The 23,092-nt window shown below is 41.1% G+C and overlaps 2 protein-coding genes across 7 annotated transcripts in view; both read right to left on the bottom strand.

Moving 5' to 3' along the window:
* tbcd (tubulin folding cofactor D) overlaps nucleotides 1-14,259 on the bottom strand; it is a 55,792-nt gene extending 41,533 nt beyond the window's left edge. Inside the window, exons 1-13 of the mRNA XM_088926799.1 lie at nucleotides 13,741-14,259; nucleotides 12,656-12,706; nucleotides 12,081-12,178; nucleotides 11,567-11,668; nucleotides 10,822-10,968; nucleotides 10,661-10,716; nucleotides 9,693-9,825; nucleotides 5,815-5,860; nucleotides 5,549-5,681; nucleotides 4,139-4,275; nucleotides 3,299-3,359; nucleotides 2,862-2,936; nucleotides 280-374 (exon numbers count right to left, since the gene is read on the bottom strand). Coding sequence (XP_088782925.1) covers nucleotides 280-374; nucleotides 2,862-2,936; nucleotides 3,299-3,359; nucleotides 4,139-4,275; nucleotides 5,549-5,681; nucleotides 5,815-5,860; nucleotides 9,693-9,825; nucleotides 10,661-10,716; nucleotides 10,822-10,968; nucleotides 11,567-11,668; nucleotides 12,081-12,178; nucleotides 12,656-12,706; nucleotides 13,741-13,918 — 1,312 coding nt within the window. The 5' untranslated portion in view covers nucleotides 13,919-14,259. The remainder of the gene's footprint in view (nucleotides 1-279; nucleotides 375-2,861; nucleotides 2,937-3,298; nucleotides 3,360-4,138; nucleotides 4,276-5,548; nucleotides 5,682-5,814; nucleotides 5,861-9,692; nucleotides 9,826-10,660; nucleotides 10,717-10,821; nucleotides 10,969-11,566; nucleotides 11,669-12,080; nucleotides 12,179-12,655; nucleotides 12,707-13,740) is intronic.
* Nucleotides 14,260-14,453: 194 nt separating this feature from the next.
* fn3krp (fructosamine 3 kinase related protein) lies at nucleotides 14,454-22,048 on the bottom strand. Of its 6 annotated transcripts, none has more exons than XM_088926744.1 (6): nucleotides 21,375-22,048; nucleotides 20,450-20,601; nucleotides 20,225-20,316; nucleotides 19,904-19,986; nucleotides 19,448-19,570; nucleotides 14,454-16,716 (listed from the first exon to the last, which is right to left on the bottom strand). In XM_088926744.1, the coding sequence occupies exons 1-6, from the start codon at nucleotides 21,471-21,473 to the stop codon at nucleotides 16,378-16,380; spliced, it is 888 nt and encodes a 295-aa protein (XP_088782870.1). In that variant the 5' UTR covers nucleotides 21,474-22,048; the 3' UTR covers nucleotides 14,454-16,377. The 6 variants fall into 6 exon arrangements, with proteins under 6 accessions (XP_088782870.1, XP_088782869.1, XP_088782868.1 ...); XM_088926743.1 differs by having other exon boundaries at nucleotides 21,855-22,044; XM_088926742.1 differs by having other exon boundaries at nucleotides 21,837-22,044.
* Nucleotides 22,049-23,092: the final 1,044 nt, after the last annotated feature.

Genomic DNA, 23,092 nt, shown 5'->3' on the forward strand with positions numbered 1-23,092 from the left:
ACAATGGTGCAGCTTACAGCTTACACTGAGCAAGGAAAGCCTCGGCAGCCACTGCATGAGCTGATTTGATGAAAGGAGTAATGTGAGGTCACTGTAGTGTTTAGCAGAGCGATGACGATTTAGATACGCAATATTCTACTTCAGATGTATATATCTGTAAACTTGAAAACAGCTTTTCATTTATTCTTCTTTTAAACAAAAGTACATCACATGCACACCTAGCACTTCAAAATGACAGCCAGTAAAACAGACCAGCACAGGTCTGACAGCGAGACGTACCGCCTGTGAGCCGCGATGGGAGCAGCAGTCCTCTCCTGCCCAGCTCCGCCAGGGCCAGGCACCCCCCATGCCAGGCATTGTCAGTCTCCTGGAAACTGCAGAGACAGATCACCTGAGACTCAACACACAGCAGATTACTCTCCCTAGCCATCTCACGTCCACCTCTGTGATGCTGTTCTTTGAAGTCTGTACTTTCTGCAAACAAACAGTCCCCTAGAGAAGAGCACAACTCTTGACCAGTGTCTCAACCTGTGTGATGCCACAGCCTTTTCACAGGGTTCCTAAACTACTGCGGACTGTTAGGGCAGTTCAGGCCATTTTCTCCTGTTTTTTACTGTTAGCTTTGTGCATACTGTACATCGTTTTAACTATTGGACCTACTTGTATAGTTTAAAGGCTTTACATGAAATTGTTCCATAAAAAGGTAAACAGTGTGAAACTCACTATGTTCAGTACATAACAATTCAACAAGGTCAGTGGTCTGACTTGTTTCCATGGGGTACTGACAACAGATAAATTTAATTAACTGATTTTTTAAAAAACTGTTTGATAACCCTACTTCAGATTCATTTTGCTCTGTTACACATTACATGCCAACCAAAATAATAACTAACATCTAATGATGTAAACTGATAATCTATACACATTGTTACACATAGCATGTGAGGCAAAATATGTCACATTCCTGAATAAAATTGTGTACTAAAAAAGTAGATTCTATGTGTCTCTATAATACCTAACTACTAACGATGTCAAGTAAACAAAATAATGCAAAAATTTAGCATCACCCAGATTTTATTAAATCAATATTTTACTTTTACTTTAACAAAAGGGGATTTACAAGATCTTAAAAGAATACTCCATAAAGACATAGATTTGAGCACAGATTAATTATACAACAACCCATGAAAAAGATTTTGGCTGTAGAGCTTCTTCAGGTTTGAGCCTTTTTAGCCTTCTTTACACCTGAGCCACTGGACGCGTTTTCTTTTTGCTTTCTCGGGGAGAATTCGGACATTGCTTATGTTTGTGGTATGTTCTGTGTCGGCATCAGTGGGGCAGACAGATAGGCGGACAGAAATAAAGTTACAAACATAATGTGGCCATTCGGCCTACGTATTCCAAAATCATTCTAGAGGCTCTCTATGCATCTATCCATCCATTTTCTAACCACCCTAACCAATTCAGGGTCACAGGGGGGCCAGACCTTCTCCCCGTCTTTAGACTGGAGGAGGAAACGGCAGCAGGCGATGGAAACCCACATGAACACGGGCCGAATGTACAAACTCCACGCAGCCAGGACCTCAGGTATTGAACCCAGGGCCCCAGCGCTGCGAGAACACACACAAGATCACGTCACCAGCGCATAGCTGGCAGTTTATAAGGAAATGTACACAATGTTCCACATAGTAAGGTGGATACACTACTTTTAACAATTACGTCCGCAATGGATTTAATGGAGCAGAACGTAAACTACGACAGGGAGTGGGATTTTATGAAATTTTATTCATAAAAAATACTGAAAAGAATGACCACACCAGCAAGAAGGTTGCCATGGAATGGTCACTAAGAAGTATTGCTCTAGACCAGGGGTTCCCACCGGGGGTTCGTATGGACTTCATTTGCAAAAACCAACGACAGAATAAGATGATAGAATTAGCCTAATTGTTGAATGCCATGTGATCATACGTTGTTAACGCGTCTTAATCATACGTGATCATGTGTATCAAAATGGACAGATTCACTGTTAATAAAAGAAAATCACCAGAAGAAGGCCTTTTAAAGGCATCCAACACAAACACGTCCCACGGTTTAACTGTGACGGAGGAGGGTAAACTGATTGATCTCAGTAAGGATGGTTTTTTGCATCAGACCTACCGGAGCTGTGGACGTGACTTAACATCATTTTGGTTGGACACTGCTGTTTCATTCACATACCCTTGAGCTCACGCAAAAAGCCTTGAAAATTATTTTACCGTTTACAACCACATACTTATGTGAGTGTGGATGTTCAGTACTGGGATCAATAAAAAAGAAGAGATCAAAGCTTGATGTGAAAGATGAGATGAGAGTATGTCTGTCAAAGATTGTCCCCACGATTGATGATCTGTGCAAGACTCACCAGGCACAGGTGTCCCATTAAAAAGGTAGGTCTATGCCAGTGCAAATGAGCCATTGAGTGAGCTTTAAATGCTTGTTTTGAGTTGTTAAATAGTCCTTTTAATAAATAACAATGTAATGATAAAATAAGAAAAACAACAGTATTAATATTAATATTTTACAAAGTGAAAAGAAGCATGTTAAGAGGGTTGCTGAAAAATTTTCTACATTTATTGAAAAGTATGATTTAGTTAAGTATGATTTAGCTGTTTGTTGAGAAATACTGCTCTAGAGCAATATTATTCTGGATTGTGTTTTGGTGCATTGGCCTTCTATTGCACAGGTGCTTTTCAGGGTTTGGGGCAGTTCACATAGCTAGCATGCTTATTCCTGACTTATCCGTTACTGTAAACATTTTGTAGAGGGTCTAGAACAAATGCAAACCTCTAGTCTAGCCAGGCTTCATCTAAAACCAAACATACCTGAAGCAATCGAGAACTGAACCGACCACTTCATCCGCAAGTTCTTTTGGAAGTCTTCCCGTCACCCTCCCAATGCTGCAGAAAGACAGGGGGGAATACAGCTGTTTTGCATCTGTTCATGTGACAGAAACTGCTCGATCAAGCTTCCATTCCAGTAATCAAGACAAAGTAACTCCACTATCAGTTAAAACTGAAAAGCAACAAGTTCCCTAGTCCCTTTCACATTGTTGTCAATGTCGTTACTGCTCTCAATACTGTACACTAGAAATCAATTGTTTCACAGGAAATGATTTTGATTTTCATCTCATAAAATATAAAAATAGATGAAGGGAAAGTAAATAAATCGTTTACATTAACGTTTGTAAATGTAAGACCTCAAATGAAACGATAACCATTTCTGTATGTGTGCTCTCTGTGGAAAGGCTAGAGACACTCACCCCTTGGCAGCAGACCAGCGAACTATAGTATCTTTGTCTTTCAATCCAACCAGAAGTTGTTCTACAAAAAGAAAAAATGAAGGATATGCCACACGGCAAGAAATGAACAAATGCTTTTACATTTACAGGTCAGTTTCAGCATAAAAACTTCCATCGTGAAGTACACTCTCACTATTACACATAAACACTGGAGCTCTCATACAGATAAGGAATATTGCAAGTGTTGAGAAAAACAAATGACAAACTTCGACAAAGGTACAAATATTAGGCAATTAAGACCTTGAATTAATTTGAGGAATAACAAAGTGGAAGAGTCTGTCATCACCCATATTAAAAGATATCTTCTTCTGCTGCACAAAGCACAGTCTGTTTGTCAGTTTGCAGTAGTGAGTGTAGGTTAATTGAAATAAAAAAAAACCAAAAGTAGACCAGAGTAAAGGAACAAGCATTCCTTCCTGATAATACCTGCTGATGTTAATAAGCAATGGAGGAAATATCGCTACCAACTTGACTAAGAGCAGTCATAGCCTTTACTAAAAGGACTATTAATAAAGACCAAAGGAACAAATAAAGGTTTCCATACTGAAAAGCAGAAGGGATGACTTGTTACTCAGGTATCCTGAAGAAAGCTCAGCTGCTGAAACACTGCGCTTCCTCTACTTCAGTCAATGAACACTGACGCAGCTCCCCACCTGAACCTGATTAATAACTGCAGTTCTGTTCCATAAAGAGTGTTTGCCAACAGCTCTGCAGTGCATCCTTCACTGAAAGTGTATGTATAGAAGCACAACAAAGGTCTCCCGCTTCTAAGTGAGTGATTGGCAGGGAGGCTGTGCTGACCTATGATGTTCTCAATCTCCTCGGGAACATCGTAGTCCTCCTCCTCCATGGGCAGAGCAGTGCTGGGCTCTGCTGGACTGGAGGGCTGTGTGGACTGGGACAGGTTGGCAGCCAGGGACCGGCTTCCACGTTGGTACCTATGTGCAGTGCAAAAAGACCATTACTGGGGTGGAGCAGTGGCACTGTGGATAAGGATCTGCACCTGTGGCTGGAAGGTTGCCGGTTAGTATCCAACGGCCAGCAGAGAAATCCTACTCCGTTGGGCCCCTGAGCAAGGCCCTTAACCCCAGCTGCTCCAGGGGCGCCGTATAAATGGCTGACCCTCCGCTCTGATCCCAAGCTTCTCTCTCCCCGTCTGTGTGCCCCTGTGTCTCATGGAGAACAAGCTGAGGTATGCAAAAAGACGAATTCCTAATGCAAGAAATTGTATATGGCCAATAAAGTGTCAGTACTGACATACAGACACCTCTACACCACCCTGCAGCCTGATGTTGTCAAATCTCTGAAAGCAAAACAAGGCTGGCTAGCAGGAGGATGGGCTGCATGTCATGCAGGCACACGGCCCCCACATGGGGCAGCATTTCAGCAGTGGGTAAAGTGGGCCACCTCCTCAATGTAAATAACTCTGAGATCATTCAGGATGAAAAGCTCTATATCAATGCAGGGAATTAATATAATTATTAATAAGAACTTTGTCATGCTATGTTAAAACTGATAACAAGCTGCTTTTTGTTTGGTTGAATACCTCTGTAGGTAACCACACAGTTCTCTGTGAAATAACACAGGCAGTTTTGATTCTTCACCTGTACCCAAAGAGTAGATCTTACACTCTTTTAAAGTTATTTCCAGAGCTACAACTGCCAAGTAAAGTACTGTATGTCTGCTTACTGTACAGAAACACCTTAGTGCAATACAAACCAGAATTTCCACCATCATCAAACATTCACAGAGCTGCACACATGTTGCTTTATTATTACTATATACGACCCTCCCCTGTGAGAAATGTACACAGATAAGGTCACTGATGATCTGCTCTAATCCTTTCCTCCAGCAACACTGGCCTGTTCCTGAAAAAACTTCCATCAGGGAAATCATAACAGCAGCTGGGGAGCCGTGTGGTATGTTATTCTCTTTCTGGTACAGACACTGACTCCCAGTCCTTTTATCTGCACAGTGTGGGTTTTAACTGCTAGATATTTGGGATTTGGGTACTAGCTAGCTAAAGAGCATCCAGCGTAACTTTTAATATCTTCCAAAAAATCTTACTACAGAAACTAGATTGTTAATAAAACTGAAAACACCTAAACTACAGCTACACTATTCTTAGGGGTTGCTCCTTACATGTTGTCAAAAGCCCGATATTTGCCTATGTAGTCTGGGGGGGCGATCTCTAAGTGAGACCTGACGCACCTCCACTTGGCCACTCGGGGCTTCAGGAGCGTGAGCCCCAGCCGCTGGATGAGCTTGACCCCCAGTTTGCGCAGCGTGGTCTGCTTGCTCTCCGCCAGCCTGCAGCTGTCAATGCACTGCAGCACCGTGGGGGCTGTGGAAAAGACAGAAGGTGAGCGACGCCTGCGTCACTGCGGAGCGGCATCTCATCTCAAGCCACACGGCTGAACTCACTCCGACCAAGGGGTAAGTAGATCCAAAGATATGGCAATAAAGAAAATACCTACCATACTGCAAGAAATCATCTCTTTTCCCATGCTTGAAGAGCTGGGCCTGTAAAACACAAAATGGTTCAAGAGCTGCAAGATGCACTCTCTTTTGGACTATAAGTACAAATGTTGTACTATAATGTTCATTTTCATTTTATTTCAAAACTGTTACACACCATTATAAAGGACATTTAAGTAAAAAAAGCAGTAGTTTCCCTGGTAAGATTTCAGGTTAATGTATCTTCAGGGTTTGAAAACTGGTATAACCATTTCCACAGTTACTATTGGAAGGATGGGAGTGAAAGGTGACAATCAAATTATTAATTCCAGTTTCCGAGACCCACAGTTCACGACATGTTTAAAACCAAATTTAAGGTGAATCAGACAGCATGAAACCTCTCTTCACAATCCAGTCTGACTTGAATTGAGAGCACTGCTCTCCAGTCTGGGCATGCCACCACTGTACTGAACTGTAACTCTTCACAACAGCTGCCTCTATCTCTTCCAGACTGGTGAAATCACATCTTGCTGCTGTTAGACATCACAAATAATGATTAACCAAGATTAATAGACATCATTTTTTGTTTTATTTATTTAACAGGAAGATAAGAGTGATTAGTTGAGATGATATCAAGTCAAGCTGTCCCGTGAGTATAATTTCCACATTTCTCCACAGAATAGGATAAGAAAAAAAACAATAGGACAATTTTGTATTTTGGTGTATATCAAAAGGTCAAAATGAAGATGAGTTCTTAACACAAATCGCCACACTGGATTAGTGGAGTCTGGGGCCTATGGCTGAGGAGGTGCAGGGAGGATTGATCATGTGCTGCACAGACAAAGCAGTGTAGCAAAGCCACTGAATCGGGCAGTCAGACCACTCTCGTGCTGCAAGTCTGCAGGACAAACACAACAGTCCTGTTGGTATAAATGACACTGAACTTTCAACTGGAGATCTCACTGTCAACCTTTAATACAATATAACTATTGCTGGGAAAATCTGAGAAAGAATTCAATACTCATACAATTAATTTTTACTTCAAAAACAGAGGTTTGACAAGTAACCAGGTTGTGATAAACGATTCTCTCTCAATAAGGCAGGTGTAGAATAACATCTCTACATTCCTTCTATAAAGATCACTGCATGTTACCCAGAATTACTGAGCCTCCAGGAGGGTTGATCTGAAATTAGCAGCCGATTTACATTCACTTCAATTCTTCAATGGGATGGATTGTCTGAAACCATTTAATGCCAGACCACAGCTCAGACAGGACACAGTTCCGTCTTTAACTTAGTGTACTGACTTGTGACAATGACAAACATAAAGCTGCTGAGGCAATGTTATTATACACAGCCAGGTTTGATGCCTGAGGCTCTTATAAAACACAAAACATACCACCTTTAAGTTTCTTTGAGCAAATTCTAACACAGAGGATCCTGCCCCACAATATAAAGTGCTTAGGATCTCTAACTTTTCTAGTTTCCCCTTTAAAAAACAAGCAAATTACACAATACAACCTTTTGTTGATCAGACCTGACAGACTGCTCTGAAACCGGTACTATGAGGAAGCCTGTCAGGTCTGAAGGCTATAGGCAGCCTTGGTGATAGCATCACTGTCACGCTATCCAGGGGAGCGCCGTGCCCTGCGGCTCCACCACAGGACAGTCATCCTGCTTAATTACAAGCTTCAATAAAAATCTGTAGATGCAAGGCATGGAGACACAAAATCACTGCTCAAAACACTCACCGTTCAAGTCTAACAAGTTGATAAGGGCTTTTAGTGCTCTTACAAAAGGAAGCAAATAAAAAAAAAAGTAAATGTAACAAATTAAAAATAGTAGAAAGCTAAAATAGTAACATAAATCTGTCAAGCTGCCTCTCTTTCTGAAAGGCATACGAGTTTACCATCCAGTGCTATGCCCTTACATGATACTTTGTTTTTATACATAAATGTAAAACTGATCTGAGAAACACTAGCATGTTCACCCAGCATGGTACGAAATAGGTTTTCTGACAAGCTACCATGTTTTAGTGCTTCCAACAGTTTACCTAGACTCTACCTGCTGACGGTTCACCTGTTGTCACTCATGATGATTTAACAGGTGCACAAACCCCAGCCAAGCCTAGCTGAGTACTTAAAGCTTGCATGCTGAGACTCGCTGTCTGGGAACACCATTAATAAACTACATCTTGTACACAAAGCTCTTTCAGGTGCACCCAAAACTTCGCTACAGGCTAAAACTGTTACTTGATTTACATCTTGGCTTGTGATGACATGTCTTCAGATCCAGACATACTATTGACTTCTCAGCAAAGAATATAACTTCTGGCAATCACTTCAGAGGTTACATCTTGTAAATGAATTAAAGAATTAGAGTAGGTCCCCCAAAAAATAATATTATCTAACAGTATGTCTAAAATTTTGTAAATCGCAAGCTGTACAATAATTAACAAGAATGAACTGCAATAACAAAATGCACATCTTAACTAAGGACTAAACCTAGGATCTCTATATGTTTGACGGTGGAACCAAAACTCTACATTTGTTAAGATCTGATAAAACGCCACTCAGTGCCAGCCTAGGACCCACACAAAAGTCTACTGTCTATGGCTGGATGCAACCATGCTAAGATGACTGTTTCAGAATACAATGGCTGCAGTTCCTAAGTCACCACAGATGATCATTAATAATGTGGCTTGAAGACTGAAAAAATAAAACATGGTTCTTGTTTGCACACCAGGTTTTCTTGGAATTCACAGGCATTTGGAGATGCATCTTTCACCTACAGTCTGGAATCCGGAAATGCTTGGGAAGAAGCCCTGTCCTTACTGCAGGGCAGGAAAGAGCACGAACAGCCAACACAACTGAGCAACATCTGCCGAGTGGGCTGGGCCTTGTGAACCGAAACAGAAAGTGAGAAACCACAAAGGACCTCCAAGATCCTTCCTTCGGATGAGACGTAAAACCGAGGTCTTGACTCTCTGTGGTCATTAAAAATCCCAGGGCGTTTCTCGAAAAGAGTAGGGGTGTAACCCTGGTGTCCTGGCCAAATTTCCCATTGGCCTTTACCAATCATGGCCTCCTAATAATCCCCATCTATGAATTCACTTCATTACTCTGCTCTCCTCCCCACTGATAGCTGATGTGTGGTGAGCGTTCTGGCGCACTATGGCTGCCGTCGCATCATCCAGGTGGGGCTGCACATTGGTGGTGGTGGAGGGGAGTCCCCATTACCTGTAAAGCGCTTTGAGTGGAGTGTCCAGAAAAGCGCTATATAAGTGTAAGCTATTATTATTAAGTTAAGTTACACTACACAACTGATGTATCTTACACCCTTTCACAATCAAAATAAGTTTGGAAAGACTTTTATATTTATAAAAACAAAAATGCTAATGACACCAGTATGAGGGTTAACTGTCTGCTTTACTAAGTTAGTTACCCGAGTTATCATATTCCTCATAATCTGATACTGATTATTAAGAATCACAATATTCACCAGTGGTTGAATGGCCTTCTCTTATTTGTGATTAGATATGGCAAAGCTTCTCAAACATTATCCAAAAGTCACATTTGTTTACTGTAGTGGATCAGATAGACCACGTGAATTATTCTATGCCAATCCCTGTACTTACATTTCAGGAAATCAATTTTAAAACAAGATCTAGCATGAAATCAATACAGTTTTACTGGACCGCTTAATTCACAAGACTCTACCTGGATAAGTGATTTGGAAAAACTGACCTTTTTGTACACCTGCTCTGAAACCTAATATTAACAGTTACACTACAGAAAAATATTAAGCACATTAAAGCAGATATAAACAGAGCGTCTTGGTAAGCCTTGCTTTAAGAAGTGTTCAGTGAGAAGCTGAGCGGATGTGGAGGTGACTGTACCAGAGCCTGCAGCATGCCGTCCAGCACCACTGTGCCCTCCATCGTCAGCTCGCTGGTTTGGGCCATGCAGGACAGGCTCCAGTCAAGGAAGGTGGCCAGATGCTTCTGCTTGACATCAGGGCGAACCACGAACCTGCAGGAAGAGCATCTTGATGTGACACTGCAGGCCCAGCAAAAACCTGCACACACCAGAGCTCCGTGTGCATAAACATTCACACCCCCTGGCTCATCAATCTTGTTCTGAAAGTCACTGTAAACGTTCAGAGATTCAAAACATAGCACCAATAAAGAGAAATACAATTATTGCATTTTCTGCACCAAAACCATATGGGTAGAGATTGTAGTAGCTGATGCAAAAACCTGTAAATACTGTCCTGTCAGAGACATTTTATGTAATCCTTGTCAAAGTATGCATTTAAAAGACCAATCATATTCTATTACAAGCCTTTCAAAGAGCTCAAAATCATCCCATCCTTAATACTGATCTTAACTAAGAAACTTATAAACTTGTAACTTATAAATACACAATGAGTAAAGACCAGGAAACAGTAATAAAATGTAACCAATTAAGTAAACAATTGAGCTAAATAAAATAATTAAGAGCACTAGATGAAATGAAAACTAGACATGAGGGCCAGGAGTGAGACACAGTGACACTCTGAGCTCCATTCCAAATGCCATCCTGCCCTCTGCTGGTCAGGTCAGATATGATACATTATACAAGGGCAATAATTAAGGTAGAATCTGAAGCACAAACTAATGGAACAATGGTTTAAAATTGAAGTCAGAGTTAGTTAGTCTTTGTGTCAACTAGAAATGTTCATACAAACCAAGAATAAACTGTAAATGATTGACTTTATCAGGCTATGTGGAGAGAGTACTTACTGGTGTACTAGATGAAAATGGTTCTTTTTAAAAAATGGTGCTTTTTAAAAATATGTATATAGAAATGAGCCAGAAGGACTTACTTTGACACAAGAATAGCTGCAGCATCTCTTGCCTTGTCACTGACTGTCAGGTATGACTGTAACAAAAAAAAAAACCTCAAGCAAGCACTCAGCTGTGAGCTCTATGAAATGAACAGCACAAGATCCCAAAGTAAAGCAGAGGAATAAAACTGTCAGTCTACCTTGGCCACAGCAAGGATGCGGTCCATGACAGGAACTCGGCCGAGACCAGGCTCCCTGGCCAGGTGGCCGTCCAGACGAGAGAGGTCAAAGGGGATGAGACACGTCATGGAGAGCCACAGCAGCAGCATGTAGCGTGTCTCCCAGGTCTGCAAAACACCAGGACAAAGGACACTCATCACAGATGTCACTGAGCATGGAAACAGTCTGTGCTCTGGACAGCCAGAGCTTTGTTTTCTCACTGCAATTATGACAATTGTCACATTATTACCTCCTTTAATAATTCTTCTGACAATACACTGCTAGGGTATGAAATAGCATTAAACTAGAAATCATTGTGAACTATACTGTGCATGTCACTCTTCACTCAACTCATTTGAACTCATTTAGTAATATCTGCACTGCAAAAAGAGGCCTACTTCTGTTTATTTTCTTCTGCTTACACTACATAATACCAATCAATCAAAACAATTTACAAAATAGAACTGCACTGCATCTGATTTGCTCCACAGAACTTCCAGTGAACCAGGACAACGGCCAGTGATACAGCCTCTTCTGTTACATAATTTCACTATTTTTTTTTCTCACAATCTTGTCAGTGCTCCTTGTTCCAGAAGGGGGCAGTGGTATTTCCTTGCATGTTGTCAATGGTGGATTACACTATGAACACAGACTTTTTTTTTTAAAGTGCTCTTTGGCTGTGGTTTAAAATGAGTGCATGAGAGGAGGCCAAAGACACAGGCTCACTTCATGGTCCTTTAGGTCCTGGCGGCAGAGCAGGTCCAGCACTGGCTGCACATCAGACACCTCATGAGGAAAGAGCTGCATGAAAATCTTGTGACCGCGCACCTGGCAGAGACAAAGTTTTGGAGCATCAGGCACTGTTATCCAGAAACAGGTCTCGTTTACGATTTACACAGACTTTCAACACAAAAATAAAAGATACTTTAAAATCCACAGTACACCCCATGGTTTCTGATGAATCTACAAAAATATTGAAAAGTGCAGGAGAAGGATAATTAGTTAAGTAAATGATCAAGGATGTTTTTACTGCTAATGCTTAAATGTTGGTATGAAAGCAGCATCTTTGACATTAGGATTGGAAGGATAAGCTATTGACAATATTAGTTGTAACAAAGAGCAAACTAATCCTTGCAAGGCTTCACTACTAAATAACTACATTTCTGCAAACTCATGAAATCAGCAGTTCCCCCTGTTACCTGCCTCAGACTGTGCTGATACACAGTCTCACACGTCTCACCTTTGAGATGATGTAGACAAATTTAAAACCCAGATGCACCAAGGCTGGAGGAGATTTCTCACTCTGTATCATTTCCAACAACAGATTTAACATCCACTCTGAGATAAAAAACAAACAAGCATAAGCACTGTGTCATCATGGCACAATGTCGATAAAAATACTTAAGAATCTTTATAACAAAAAAGTCTTACTCCAGCTAGTTTAAAATTAACAAAAACAAACAATAATTTAAGAAAGTTTGAAGTAACTTATCAAATGAATATAGACACCACCTATACAGAAAGATATTAAACTGAAAAGAATAATAAACCTAACGAATAAGATCTGGACGGCATCCTGTGTAAATTGTGTCACATTAAATAGCTTTTTGAAATGCAGGCTATATTTTCCACTTTTAAAAAAATACCTAGTCTACTACTAGAAAAGAACAAAGGATAAGATGAAAGAACTAAGGAATTACAGGTAATGCACTGTGAACAACCACAAGAAACAATATATTTCAGGTATTTAAATAAAGCAGCCTTAAAATGTTATAATTGATTTCTATAAATGACAAAGACAAAAAACACTCTTACCTAGATGTGGATCCAAGAGATGAGGTTGTTCCTGGTACTTATCCATTATAACTAGAAAAGTAAACATGAGAGGCTGAAATGTAGATTCTTAAACTATTGAAAGCATTTAATAATAACTTTACTGCTGCACAAAGGCAAACAAAGTGTCCTTGTTCTCATCACAGATCTTAATTACCTGAATTACTTGTCTACTTTTTCCTAGACCGTGAGGTGCTGCTATTTAAATGAGACCCACAGATCCTTGAGCTATACCTCAAGTGCAAAGATACATCCACACAAGCAAGCACAGGCTGCACACCTGTTACACATCTAAACAACACTTTAACATCATTACTATTTCAAAAGATTTAATAGCCTTAATCCTGGTTGGTTGAATTCCTTGGATATGCTAGCAGGGGGTAGCAGACTCAGTTCCTGGAGGGCTCAGTGTCTTCTAGTTTTTGTTACACCTGAGCTCGCTAAATTATTTAATTAAGAGCATAATTGTTATCTGTTAGTGTCTGTATTCCTGCTCCCTGTGTCTGTGTCCCTGCTCCGTGTCCGGGTGTCTGTATCCCTGCTCTCTGTATCCCGATGTCTGTCTCGTGGTGTCTGTATCCCTGCTCCCTGTATCCCGATGTCTGTGTCCCTGCTCCCTGTGTCCCGATGTCTGTATCCCTGCTCCCTGTGCCCGGGTGTCTGTGTCCCTGCTCTCTGTATCCCTGCTCCCTGTATCCCTGTTTGCCGTCTGTCACAAAGGTCTTTAGCTTTTCTCCTTCTGTTTCATAGGCCCCTTCAATCCTGGATCCTGTAATCCTAGATAGCCACTCAAGCAGTTTTCATATGAAGCTTTGGGTTGTAAACATGTTAATTATAATAATTTCCGCTAAGAAACACAAAAATTGGTACAATATGTGGTGTTTTTCAGAATACAGAATATACCAGTATAGTAAGCCGATAAGAAAGCATTCAGTGTCATAAAACTCGCTTTATTTCAACACACCCATCTGTTTTCTTTAATGAAATGCAGGATCACCGACAATGGAAGAGCACAGTCAAGTGCAGCTGTGCTGCAGCACCGGGGACCGGCCGAGCAGCGCTCTTACCCAGGAAGCGCTGAGTGGTCATCTCTCTGGCGGACAGGTCCCCCTGCACCTGCGGCAGGCTGCCCAGCAGACTGCGGGTCTCGGCGGCCTCGCTGAACGCCGCCAGCACACACCCCTGCGCCACCACCTCCGGCTCCTCTCCGTCGCTGGCTGCGCTTTCTACGTCGTGCAAAGCCATTCCGCAAGATGCAAGAGGCGACAGCGATACAAATCTCGGTGTTCAACTCTGCCCCGCGTCTGAGTTTATTTTATTTCTCGCAGGAGTTGAAATCGGCACGAAAAAACTGTTCGAGGATCGCTTTTAATTATGCAGACGAGCAGTGCCGTTTTCAGTTCAATTCAGAGAAACTGACACTGATCTCACCGTGCATGCCTAAGGTATGTTCAGAACTGAAAAGGCAATCATTTTTAAGCGAGTACAATCAATTGCAGTCTTCCATTTTGATGTCAATTTTCCATGTGAACTGAACGTCCAACGAAAACAGAGTTACCGGTAGCTTGACTTGTATTGTGAGTTTCAACTTTAACCTCTACACTAGTCAGCATGTACAGACAGCGAAATGGGACAAACAGGCTGGTCTCAGACACCTATTTCTGAAAGCGCGTTTTTACTAATTGGTTGAAAATAGAAGTCGATGAAATAATAATTGGTGTATTTAAAGTTCACTACAAAGTACCGATAATACAGTATAGTCAATATACAAGACTAAAAGTGGATTTAAATAGCATCTTTATTGTTAGTTATATTCTATACAGTTAGAGTATATTCTTAGATTTCAATATACATAGCAAATCAAAAATCATTAATGCAAAAATATTAATTTTCACAAAATTGAAAAAAAACCAACAATAATCTGAATTCAGTATCGCATTGCACACATTTCTCAGGAGAAGAGCTTAAGAGTAATCAAATCAGCTGCTTGTTCTGAAGCAAACTCAAGGCGGAGACATCACACAGCTCTCCAGTGAGAGACCGGGCTACTGGTATAAAACAAAGCTTTTGACCAGATCCACTTTACAGATGCAAGACCACCACAGAGGATTAGTTACTCATGCAACAAGGCAGCATTTACTGGCAACAATTTTCACATCACGCCTTTTCCAGCAAACCGCAATGTGAGTATTATGCCCCAAACAGGGGTGTTGTAGTACCTTATTGAAGGTGGTTGTTAATAACATACTGTACTTCATTTTTAAATTACATCTTGACTATTGAGATTGTAGACATTGCTCTGACCAAGCAAAGGTCTGCATTTCACTTCTAAGGGAAAAAATGAAAGCAAATGAAATCATTAGAAATCACTACTTTTTACATGAGGAAATGAGTCAGCTATAAATACAGCTGAGGCCAATCGAACCTGGCTGTTGTCATCCCTTCTGAACATTTGTTGGAAACTCCATAATGGACTAAGACTAAAAACAAAGCTAAAATGGAGTGGTCAACATTAAGGTTTGGAAAAGAAAGGTGTAAAACACAGTAGCATTTCTTCAACTACTAAATATATAAGTAGAACGTTTCAAAAGGACAATTCTCAAGGGAAGCAATACCTTGTATTGCAATGTTTCTTTACATTACACACTGTGAAGGTCACACAGCCTGTGGAGAGCTCACGGGAAGAGCAGAGGTCTGAAGCCAGACCCAGAATTCTTTATTCTCCTTGTAGATGTCAATACCACTGTCCCTGAGCTCTCCTATTATGGATAACTTCAAAGTACACTATAAGATATCGAGACTACAATTACATTACTAATGGTTTATGGTAATAATTTTAAGTTGTCTTTGTGTCTAAAACAAATTAAACAGATACAGATTGTTAAATCAGATTCAGATTTTTTTGCTGTCGTCTTTTAGCATTTATGAAAATTAACATTGATTTTCTGACATTTTGAATTTTTTATCTTCCTTAATACTATAAACTGCTACTTATTAACTGCAGTTTTGCTGAATCTTCTATAAAAAGTCAGTCACAACATTTCATTTCACGAGACAATTTTGTAAATGGAATTATTCTCTTCATGGGCTTTAATATGATTATCTGTCCTCATGCTCTCCAGGAGCATTTTAACAAAAAATAATAAAATTAAGTACATGAACAGTATAGGAGTTTGTAAGGGTAACATGAGCACTCATTATTTTGCAGCACCCCAATCTGTGACAATTGCCCACCTGTGACAATGGGGCTACATGAGTGCCCAACATCTGGACTGCACAGAGAACCCAAGGCCCAGTCCAGTCTCAGGCTGCCCACAAGCCCCTGCTGGGTGCAGCAGTACTCACACACATTCGCTTCTACTTTTTGTTCACCATGTTTCTCTTCTCAAAATCCACAGGAACCTAAGAGTGAGTGCAGTTGTACTGCGTTTTGTCCAAAACTTTCCTCCAGACTTTATGAACACCTATAATGATTTCCAGACATTATTTCAGGCTAAAACGTTAGGAGTATAAATATTCTTTGTCATGTGAATTGCAGTTAGGTAGTAAGCTTTAAGAATGTATGTAATCAAATCACTGAAATGCATGGTGCTTTGTGAATTTTAAGTGTGATTGCAATGTTGCTGTCACCGATTATGGTGTGAGGGGCTCAGTGCCTGGGTTTAGTGAGCTCTATGCCCAGAATGAAGCAGGCTGACATCAGACTACTTCAGCAGATCCTTCATGACTCTCAGTGAGGAGCCCCTGTATCCAGTGCCAAAGTGGTTCCAGTGGTTCAGGTAGTGGAACAGCTGGTATAATTTCAACCGCTTGTCAAAGCCTGGTGCTTTGGGGATTTTATTATGGTAGGCAGTGTAGAAGGAGCTGCTGAATCCACCAAACATCCCGGCTATTGCCAGCTCAAACTCTGAGTGCCCATAGAACGAAGCAGGGTCAAATACCAGTGGGCCTTCCCCACTCTCCGCCACATTGCCTCCCCACAGATCCCCGTGCAGCAGCGCTGGGATGACCTCTACTCCGCTGAAGAGCTGTGGGATCTTCCGCTGGAAAAGATGAAGGGAGGCCATGCTTGAAAAAAACATCAGTGCTCAAGTACAGGTCTGCATTCACAGCTTGGTTTTTAAGCACTGCTCGGAGTACGTGTCTTTTATAGGTGTTCTGTGTCAACAGAAACAGCTTGCATCCCTTGGGATTTACCCTCCTGGTGTACATTTAAGCATTTTTTATTTGGCAGTCTTTTAGCACCTGGGATGGATATTTCTAATAGAATGTTCACTTGATTACTTAAATTAACTAGTCAGATATCATTCATTGGTTCGGGCTGAATTCCTAGATTTATTAGTAGATTTAAAAAATGTTCTTCAGACATGAACAAATACTCTTACCTGTACTCTAAACCTCAGACTTGTGCAGTTGCTAGGACCACCTTTGGTCGACTGACGTTCATATGCAGCCAACAAACTGGGGACACTGGGGCACTGCTGCACCACTTAAAAGGCAATAGTTCACTTAGCGGAATACAGAAATAAAATACTATAATTAAGTAGAGGCTTCCAAACAATGTCAGTTGGATTACGATGCATTTCTTGTCTGTGTCAGTAACAACCCTGCTATTTCTTGAACAATTGGGGCTACAGCAACAGGAGCTGACCATGCACAGTAAAATACCTTGGGGCAATCTTTTTCCTGCCCTGCAGGGTGTGAGCAGTTTGAACAAATACCAATAACTACTTGTCAAAAGTGTCAATAAAGCCCCTATACTGGCATCTTGGGCATGTAAACAGCTGTCACGTAGGAAACTGCAAGAGCTTCAGTTGAGTCTGAGAGGTGGATTGAGGAATGGAGGCCATGAACTGCACTGATGGCTTGCTGACATGTTTATTCTTAGGGTTCAGACTTTGCAGAAGGCTGAAGGTTCAAATCTCTAATGGGACACTACCACCAGGGCTTAGCTATGTAATGTATAAATTGTTTAAGGACCTGTGGGTTTTTTGCTTTCTACCAGAAAATTAAGTTTCATATGTAGTGATAAAGATAAAGTAACACCTGAAGAAGGCTTCACAGTTGAAATGTTGTGTTTTCTCTCTTCTCTTTTCAGCATGGAATAAACCTTTACTTGTTCCTTTGCAGACTATGCATGCTGACGCAGATACCCACCTAAAGATCAAGTGTACTGATTTACCAAATGAAAACTGCGAATAATGGTGTGTAGATGCTGTAGTGTTGTGTCAGCAGGCCTTCCTCCAAGAAATACTTTCCTACAGCATCTTTGTCATTCACTTTGTCATATCAAGTCTAAACGCTTCATACACAAAAAAGGTGAAAATCACACATTTCAAACAATTACAGGATAGGAAAGTCCTTGAATTTCTGGCTTTTAGCAGATGTCCATTTGCCACTGTAGGCCCAGGCCTACAATGTACTACTGAAATACAGTACTTTGCAAATGTAGTCATCCCTCTAACATCCCACATCATGACATTTTCAAACATAACCTACATTTAGAAGTTACACGACATAATCAACTTTTTTCTATGGCAACCCTAAATCAGTTAAGGATGCTAAGATAAGAAAAAAGGTGTGAAATTAGAAAAGGGAATTGAAAGGTTGCAAGATAAGTGTAATGTTCTCAGTCTTCAGAGTCTTTTCTTGTAGGTTCCCTCAGTCTGAAGCCACAACGCACAGTGTAATGACACACCAACTATGAGGACTGAGAAGCTGTCAAAACAAGTCAGAAATAAAATACTAGAGAAAACCGTATCAGGAGAAGGTTACAAGAAAATGTCAAAGTTTAAAATTTGATTATAATCCGCAACTATGGAGAAATCCATCATGAAAAACTGGCACTAAATCAGATCAGACTGCCCATCCAAACTAAACAGCTGCACAAGCAGAAAATGGTTAGGAATGTGACAACAAAGCCAACAGTGACTTCGAAAAACTTGCCGAGATGGGCTTATTGATCTATTGACAATATGCCAGTGCCTACACATAGCAGCTGTATGGGACGACAGCAAAAAAGAAATCATTACTGAAAACACTGAAATGAAATTTCACATGCAGAAGAAATGTGACGAGACAAAAAATGAACTTTGGTCAAAATTTAAAGAGCTCCATCTTTTGCATAAATTCAGCACATCACCCAATCAACACCTTCCTAGGCCAAACGTGTTAGTGGCAGCATCATGTTATGGGTGTGATTCTCTTAGATGGGACACAGAAGCTTGTCAAGACTGAGTAAGAAACGAAAGGTTCACAGCATAGGTGAAAAAGACTGCTTGAGTCAGCCAGGAATCTAAAACTGTGTTGAAAATCCACAATTTATTAGAACAACAACCCAAAGCAAAAGTTCAAAGCCACACTGGCTTAACTAGGTGACAGCCCTAGCAAAGACTGATCTGAAATTGATGGAAAATATATGGGGCTACTGCAGTGCAAGCTTGTCAGAACTGGAGTAATTCTGTGAAAAACACGCAGAAAAAACACCATCCCACTGTGGAAACTAGTCAGAGAACTGTTCAAAACGACTCTCAGCAGTAATTTCTGTGAAAGGGATGCAGAATACTTACACAATCATTAAAATGTAATTTTTACATGTTCTTTTTGCTGACATTCAACTTCCTTCATATAGAAAATTACAGCTTTGAATAAAAAGTACATTTTACAAAATGAGTATACATCTGAATTTCATCACAATGTGACATTACTGTTAGGGGGTTATATAGCCCAAATCTCACGGAGAGACTGGTATTTGGTACAGTTGTTACTAATTACCTGAAGCTGAGGCCACAGGTCCCTGGCTTCCTTATCATTATAATCTTTTTCAATCAGGTTCAGCTGATGCTGGAGCCTCTGCTGAGTGAAAAAGGTGACCCAGTCACTCTGCCAGTCATTCTCCTAGAGAAACAGAACAGGTCCTGAGAAGTAAGAGGGCACAACAGCACCAGGACCCACCGGGAAACTCCCTCACATTCCGGACACTCTCCTCCCTTCCTTCTCCCTGCTTAGGACTGAAAGAGGACTTCTCCTGATGCAAGTCACAAAGTCATCTTCCATGTATTAAAATACTACTTTTCTCCTAAACGAAAAACAATAATCTTTGCAAGACTAAACTTTGAACTTGGTGCTTCCAATCATCCTGTATCCATCCTGAAAATATAAGGGAATGTAAAATGGAGGAGGAACAGAAATAGACCGCGAAAGAACTAACATCTCTGCACTCCAACTTACTTGCGGGATGTATCCACAGCATGTCACTGTATGAAACCCAAACTTCTCAACATACTGGACTTCAGAGTGGCCAGGCCCCTGCCCTGGGCAAGCAGATAAAAACAGCAGGTTTGAAGTACATACACTGACATCCAACATGTGTGGCATTACACTGTGCTCCTAATTTTAATCACATGATTTGGATAATGGTAGCTGTGAAAGGTGAGGGCGCTTAGAAGTACTGAGATGGGAAACTACTTTGCACTTTAAAAAAGGCTGTCAGAAACGTGGTTTTACTCTGATGTCCTCTAATTAAAGGATGTAATATCTGCTGTTCATTACCTATTGTTTGTTCCTCCTTGATCATCTTCTCCCTCAACCCCTGGTTGTGAAGGTGAAGATCTGCCATCTGCTCTCCCAGCTGTGCAGAGAACCTGCAAAATAGGCCCAGTGTGACACCTCACTGTGTCAATGCTTAAAAACATAAATGTTCCTAACACGGTGAATTCAAGATTTTCAGTAGAAGGGTGGGAAATTATTCATGTGGGAACCCTGGGAAAGGAATACCTGTTCAGACTCCTCATGTCTAAATGCTCCATCACAAACACCGCCCCTCCCGAGGAGAGCTCAATGACTTTCAGCGGTCTGGGGACTCGGACAGTGCTGGTCTGCAGGATGGCTTCTAGACCCGCCTTTTCTCCTTCAAACATGAGTTTAGCCTTTGGATGCAAAGAATGATTTTAGAGAAACTTAATATACATTGCATGTCTTACCTTCCTAATTGGATATATTAAATTAATTAAATGTATTTTACAGTATGGAAACAGGAAATAATTTCATTGGATCTTAACATTTTTAGAGCTTTTTATCCAAATATGAGTCACAGTTTTAAAGTTAAAATTTTAAAAATAGAAATACAGTACCAAAAACAATGTCCAAAATATCTCTTTTAGTTTCTTATACACTATGGTTGACAGGTTACTCAATACTGATTACAAGCGAGGTGTTAGTATTTTCTCAATTTCAGAATACGATCAATCACATACATAGGCTGGCAATTTTGAAAACCACGCAGCTCTAACAAGAAAATGTTTCAGGATCATTAGCAGAGACAGGTAACCCAAAAAGGTTCAATGCTTCCACCTTTTACCAAATGGTAATAATAATAATAATAATAATAATAATTGCTTACACTTATATAGTGCATTTCTGGATACACTTATATAGTGCATTTAGCTTCAGTAGGTTGCCAGTTGTGAGTTGCAGGGTGATATGGCTGCTGGCGACAAAAAAGCCACACAATACAGTCCTAGCAGCTCTGCAGACTGGACCAGGTCTCTACTTTGGACACACTCTAAATTATGATGAGTGCAGGCAATGCTAGCGAGACAGTTCAGGGACATTCACATGCACTTTAGTTTAAAACAGAATGCAACAATCCAAAGTAAAGAATTAATCTGTGCATTGAAAATTTATGTAATACTGTATCCACCCATTTTCTAACTGCGTCTTCCAATACAGGGTCACGGGGGAGCCTGCGCCTATTCCAGCAAGCAACAGGCGCCAAGCTGCATACACTCTGGGCGGGCATCAGACAGGACGGTGGACTCCACACTGGTAGTGGCCCAGGAACCAGTGCTGCGAGGCTGCAATGCTAACCACACTGCACCCAGAATTAGATCATCAGCCGAAACATAAGCCACTGGCAAATCAGACTGGACTTGGACCCCTCATAGAAAATCTTTCCCACTTTTCAATGGGATTCGCCCTTTTGAGCTTGCATAATTTAATTTAAAATATATTAATGAATATAGCAATAACAGAGCTCTTTTCAGACGACCTGAAAAAGCGTCTACCTCAACTATTCATATCTACTTTAAAGCAACAACCTATTTTCGAACATATATGCGAGAAGCGATGAGCCACAGGATTGAGAGAAGACTTGGCGAAGGACCTGGCTCCTGTGGTTTACTTTGACAAACACCCTGCCGGTGTCGGTATCGTAGCTCTGACCCTCACTGATACACCCGCCTCCTGCGCCTCCAGTGGCCCGCAAAGTCGAGGTGCCCAGCTCTTTCTTCAGGATCGCCTCCATGGTCTCTCTGCCGAATCTGCGCATCGCGCCTCCCAACAGCCGCAGGGCTGCTGCTGCTGCACTCGCGTCTCGAAAGGGAAAGCAGGAACATTTCCTTCCGGTTCCTCTGTCCTACCGTATATTCCATCAAAAAGCGCACTTTGTTTTCTTGAGAGCGCGATTTTTTTTTGCCCTTTTCTTTTCAGGCTTCACTGAACATCAGATAATACAAACAAAACAGAAACGAAACGAAAAAATAGCCAAGAAAGACTCGGAACAAGATGTTTCCAGTGATAAAATTTACAAATCTGAATACAAATTTAATCAAATTAAAAATTTTACATATATATCAATTGTACTTTTTGCCCTGTTATTTTTCATGTTCTTGATGGAGTAATGTTGCATTTCTACTTTATAAACATTGAAAGAGGGAGAAGCATTAGACCATTTTTTGTGAATGTGATATCTAGCAATTATTAATAACCAATTAATTATAAACACATGTTCTTTTTCCATGACATCTTGCAGCTTGTCACGGATGTCGGAAGGGACGAACCATGGAGAGGCAGGAGAGCGAAAAAGACGCTATGCGAAGCGGCGGAACGGGGAGTTAGCCCGGGCTCAGCAGTGCCAAGAGTTCTGGAGTGCCGTAAGAAACCTGTGCCCTCAGGCCACGGACGAAGCGGCAACCTAGTGCCAGGCGGGTCTCAGGACATCCGAACATCAATGCTGAGCGAAGCAGAGTAAGTGAACCAGAAATATATAGCCCCAGAGAGAGAGACACCGTAAGGACAGTAAAGCACAGGAAACTAGGGACAGGACAGAGTAGGAGCGCCCTTTGGCTGCAGAGGGCGTGACAGTACCCCCCCCTCATGGGCAGCTCCTGATGCCCATACAAATAAGTGAGACCAAACGCTTACCTCAAATTTTATTTATTTCCTTGCCTTTGCATCTTCCACAGGGGTCCTGATATACTTCTTCTTCGCTCTCCAGGGGAAGAAGTTCAGTATATGAAGCTAAAGTAAATAACCATTTTCTGCATCTTATACCAATGCCACTGGTCATATCAGGACATCCCAATGCTCTGTCCAGTTAACCTTCTAGGTTTAGAGTTCTGATTACTGGGTCATTGGAGA

This window comes from Atractosteus spatula, chromosome 11, assembly GCF_055471065.1.
Source record: "Atractosteus spatula isolate fAtrSpa1 chromosome 11, fAtrSpa1.hap1, whole genome shotgun sequence".
NCBI classification, from domain to species: domain Eukaryota; kingdom Metazoa; phylum Chordata; class Actinopteri; order Semionotiformes; family Lepisosteidae; genus Atractosteus; species Atractosteus spatula.